Below are 5,000 nucleotides of genomic sequence, written 5' to 3' on the forward strand. Positions count from 1 at the left end.
TGAGGCTCCGACGGGGTGTAGTGGTGAACCCTGCTGTACTCTCACCACAACTTTCTCTCACTCTTTCTTCCTGTTTCTGTTGTGCCTGTATTTCAAAGGGCTAGCCTTGTCACACTCTGTGTCACGCTGAATCTCCCCGAGAACTACATTAAGGGTACACATGTCTGTAGAGTGCTCAGCCACTTGAACGTTAATAAATGAGCTGCGACGTCACTGGTGCCAAGCTGTATCGGCCCCTTTGCCTTTCCCTTGGGTAACATCGTTGGCGTGGAGAGGGGAGCCTGGTATGCATGGGCGACTGCTGGTCTTCCATAAACAACCTTGCCCAGACTTGTGCCTCAGAGGGTAACTCTCTAGGTACAATCCCATGGTCAGCTATGACTGAAGGGGGTCTTTACCCTTTACCCTATGTACATATAAGGGTGTGGAGAGGGGAGGCCGGTATGCATGGGTGACAGCTGGTCTTCCATAAACAACCTTGCTTGGACTTGTGCCTCGGAGGGTAACTTTCTAGGAGCAACCCCACGGTCATTCATGACCGAAGGGGGTCACAACACAACTTAATCTCATTAATTCAAATACAAAGAAACTTATACAGATTTAAAATCCAAGTACTTACTGCAAAGCGTTGCGCAAGAGTTTCTCAGTAATATAATCTCTACAGTTGGAATTTTCAAATGCCAAGTAAAATTTATATTCTTTTTCTAACATTTCGAAACATATCGAATTTTTTGTACAGGTTTTTGCACCACAAACACCATAAATATCCACCTGGATATATTTTCCAAGTTCCTCAGCATAGCCCCTTCGATCATTGCTAGGACAGCAATTGGAAGTGAACCAAGCAACCTTCTTTGTTTTTCCCTTGGCATAATTTAAGTATTGTTTTCTCTGCCTTACTGAATCGATAAAATATTCATATTTCTGGAAGGGATATGCAATCGTACTGTCCTGACGATATGTGATCGTCCAATTGATTCTGTTCCCCAAGTGTCTAACTGACGGGTTGAAATTAGGAGACTCCTGTCATGTATATCCATATCTGATTTGAGTTCTTTGGTTTCTCGGATATTCCTACTGTCTCATAAAAGAAAATAGCATCCACGCTGTCACGCTTTGTTTTGTCATATGTAACCAGGCATTCATTGACTGGGCAGTTCTGTGCCAAGAAAGTCCCTTGATTTTCTTTCAATGGTCGCAGATACTTTAAATTGTGTATTAATAATGTTTTAAACTTTCGTCGAATCGGTTTTGACTTGACATTTTCATCAGCATCTGACTGATTTGGGGACACATTCCGTTCATCATTTCCCCGTCTTTTCTTTGCCGATAAGGTATATCTTAGTTGAGCTTTCATTCGATCATTACCTGATTGTTTACCCGGAACTAGTAGAGACGAATAGCTTGTGTAGGAAACAGGTTGCTGTATCCCTATGACAACATTTTGTTTGAATTTACAAAAATAGAAGTAATAAATGAATGCGATTATTGTTACGAAAAAGAGAAATACAAAATATTTTCGCCTGCAGGTTCTCATTGCCTTTTGAGTGTTGTAAATATTGTGAATTACCTGTTTATGTAGTAGGTAGCATTTGTTGATTGTGAGAGAGAGACGGAGTGGGAGGCAGAAAGAAAGAGAGAGCGCAACAACTATGTGAAACAGGTTGGATAGAATAATACAAAATATGTATACGTGTATATATGTATATATATGTATACATGTATACATGAGAGAAAATAAAGAGTAAAGGCTTTCAGGTGCTGAATATTAAAGTTCAGATATATTAATCCAGAGATTCCGTCTGTCGCTACGTTCTGAGTTCAAATTCCGCCGAAGTCGACTTTACCTTTCATCCTCTCGGGATCGATAATGAAGTACCAATTTCGTAATGGGTCGATATAAGTGACTTAATCTGTTTGTCTGTCCTTGTTTGTCCCCTCAATGTTTAACCCTTTGTGGGTAGTAAAGAAATAAGAAACGTTAGCACGCTGGGCGAAATGCTTTGCGGTATTTTGTCTGTCATTGCGTTCTGAGTTCAAATTCTGCCGAGGTCGACTTTGCCTTTCATCCTCTTGGGGTCGATAATAAAGTAGCAGTTTCGTACTGGGTCGATATAATCGACTTAATCCCTTTGTTTGTCCCCACTATGTTTAGCCCTTTGTGGGTAGTAAAGAAATATATATTAATATAGAGATCCAGTTTACACAGAATACAAAGGCAGAGAAAATTAAAGGAGAGGAAATAAGGTGTTGTAAGTCCAGCAGCTGTCTTTAGGGGCTTCGAGGTCCATCATGATGCTAGTAGATGTCACAATATGCAGACTGTAAAGGACGCAATCAACAGTGGATGAGACGATCCTCCATTATCAGGTAGGAAATATCTTACATTTCGGACCACAGTACAATGAGGTTCAAAAGTAGAATGATTAAATGTGGAGAGCAAGTAGTGGGGGGTCAATAGGGTTGTGGGGAGTGGTAAGATGGAATGACGGGGAAGATAAGGGAGCTAGTTCATGAAAGAGGGGGCACTAATAATGAGGGTTTTGTCTTCTTCTTCCTCCCCTTCTTCTTCTTCTTCTTCTTCTTCTTCTCCTTCTTCTTCTTCTCCTCCCCCTCCTCCTTCTTCTTCTTCTCCTCCTTCTCCTTCTTCTTCTTCTTCTCCTCCTCCCCCTCCTGCTCGTTCTTCTTCTCCTCCTCCTTCTTCTTTTCTTCTTCTTCTCCTTCTCCTCTTCCTCCTCCTTCTTCTTCTCCTCCTCCTCCTCCTTCTTCTCCTTCACCTTCTTCTTCCCCTCCTCCTCCTCCTCCTCCTCCTTCATACCCTCTCGTTCTGGTTCTCCTCCTCCTTCTTCTTCCCCCTCTTCTCCTTCTTCTCCTTCACCGTCTTCTCCTCCTCCTCCTCCTCCTCTGCGGGCGAAGGCGGGCAAAGGCGGGCAAAGGCGGGCATCGATCGCGCCTACGTCCACATGTAGGGTTAGGGTTAGTTAGGGATCTTTTCGGTTTGAACGGCAGTTTTAACATAATTTCTACGTAACTAGACACTTTTAAACTTCGTATACTGGCAGAATGTGTTTATAAAACATTTTTTTTCTCTTGGCTTTATTGAGAAAATTCTATGGTTTGTAAGATATTTGTTGTTTTTTTCTTCTTCAATTTCAGCAATTTCAACCAATCAATGACGTCTATTGAGGTAAAAAAACATTCTGTGCCGTATGAATATGTGCCTCGTTTAAGAAACAGATTCGGTTTATTTACATTTGTGAAGAAAAAAAAGATACTCTTCCCCCTACCCCTAACCCTAACCCTAACTGTAACCCTAAAACAGATTGAAATGCAATAGATCGATACTAGGGTCATAATTATGGGTGACAATTTCATATGACACCGCTAGAAAAAACTGCCATTCAAACCAAAAAGATCCCCTAACCCTAACCCTAAAACAGATTGAAATGCAATAGATCGATTCTAGGGTCATAATTATGGGTGACAATTACATATGACACCGCTAATTATGTCATCCATAATTATGACCTTAGAATCGATCTATTGCATTTCAATCTGGGTTAGGGTTAGGGGATCTTTTTGGTTTGAATGGCAGTTTTTTCTAGCGGTGTCATATGAAATTGTCACCCATAATTATGACCCTAGTATCGATCTATTGCATTTCAATCTGATTTAGGTTAGGGGGAAGGGTATCTTTTTTTCTTCACAAATATAAATAAACCCAATCTGTTTCTTAAACGAGGGACATATTCATATGGCACAGAATGCTTTTACCTCAATAGACGTCATTGATTGGTTGAAATTGCAGAAATTGAAAAAAAAACCCAAATATCTTACAAACTATAGAAAAAGCACCAACCGATCGTGACCATTGCCAGCCTCCCCTGGCACCTAAAATGCACCATCCGTACGTGGCCGTTGACTGGCTTCCGTGTTGGTGGTACGTAAAAAGCACCCACTACACCCATGGAGTGGTTGGCGTTAGGAAGGGCATCCAACTGTATAAACACTGCCAGATCAGACCAGAGCCTGGTGCAGCCTCCTGGCTTCCCAGACCCCGGTCGAACTGTCCAACCCGTGCTAGCACGGAAAACGGATATTAAACGATGATGAAGATGATGATGATGATGTATATGTGCATAGCTTTAGTTTAAATGTCTCCGTGTGTAATTATACTGTCGTGCTTATGTATGTGTGTGTGTGTGCACTGGTTTATCTAAATACCTGTGTGTGTGTGTATATTGTAATGTATGTATGTGGGTGTGTATTTTGCATTATGAATGTGTGTGACTGTTTAACCCTTTTGTTACCATATTTCTGTTGAGATGTTCTGTGTTTTGTTCAATTAATTTTAAATATAACAAAGAATTTAGTAAAATAACTTAGTTATCATTCAGCTAGTGTTAGGAACATAAATTGTGACTAAGGTTTAGTGGAAGATTTTAATTCAGGACTTATTTTTACAACAAAGCCAGAGATGCTTTCAGCCAAGTTGGTATCAGAAGGGTTAAAAATATCATGGTGACTTTAACCCTTTTGTTACCATATTTCTGTTGAGATGTTCTGTGTTTTGTTCAATTAATTTTAAATATAACAAAGAATTTAGTAAAATAACTTAGTTATCATTCAGCTAGTGTTAGGAACATAAATTGTGACTAAGGTTTAGTGGAAGATTTTAATTCAGGACTTATTTTTACAACAAAGCCAGAGATGCTTTCAGCCAAGTTGGTATCAAAAGGGTTAAAAATATCATGGTGACTTTAACCCTTTTGTTACCATATTTCTGTTGAGATGTTCTGTGTTTCTTTCAATTACTTTAAATATAACAAAGAATTTAGTAAAATAACTTTCTTATCCTTAAGCTAGTGTTAGGAACATAAATTGTGACTAAGGTTTAGTGGAAGATTTTAATTCAAAACATATGAAAACAAAGACATTTGTACTCAAGAGCCAGAGCCGGTTTCAGCCGGGTTAGTGACGAAAGGGTTAAAGTTACCTGG

The 5,000-nt window shown here is 39.9% G+C and overlaps 1 protein-coding gene across 1 annotated transcript in view; it reads right to left on the bottom strand.

Moving 5' to 3' along the window:
- The window catches only part of LOC115226011 (glycoprotein 3-alpha-L-fucosyltransferase A-like), a 6,354-nt gene extending 4,997 nt beyond the window's left edge, over window positions 1-1,357 (bottom strand). Inside the window, exons 1-2 of the mRNA XM_036514799.1 lie at window positions 1,079-1,357; window positions 620-1,023 (exon numbers count right to left, since the gene is read on the bottom strand). Of these exons, the coding sequence (XP_036370692.1) occupies window positions 620-1,023; window positions 1,079-1,357 (683 nt within the window). The remainder of the gene's footprint in view (window positions 1-619; window positions 1,024-1,078) is intronic.
- Between the last annotated feature and the right edge of the window lie 3,643 nt (window positions 1,358-5,000).

The sequence above is a fragment of the Octopus sinensis genome, linkage group LG29 (assembly GCF_006345805.1).
Source record: "Octopus sinensis linkage group LG29, ASM634580v1, whole genome shotgun sequence".
Lineage (NCBI taxonomy): Eukaryota > Metazoa > Mollusca > Cephalopoda > Octopoda > Octopodidae > Octopus > Octopus sinensis.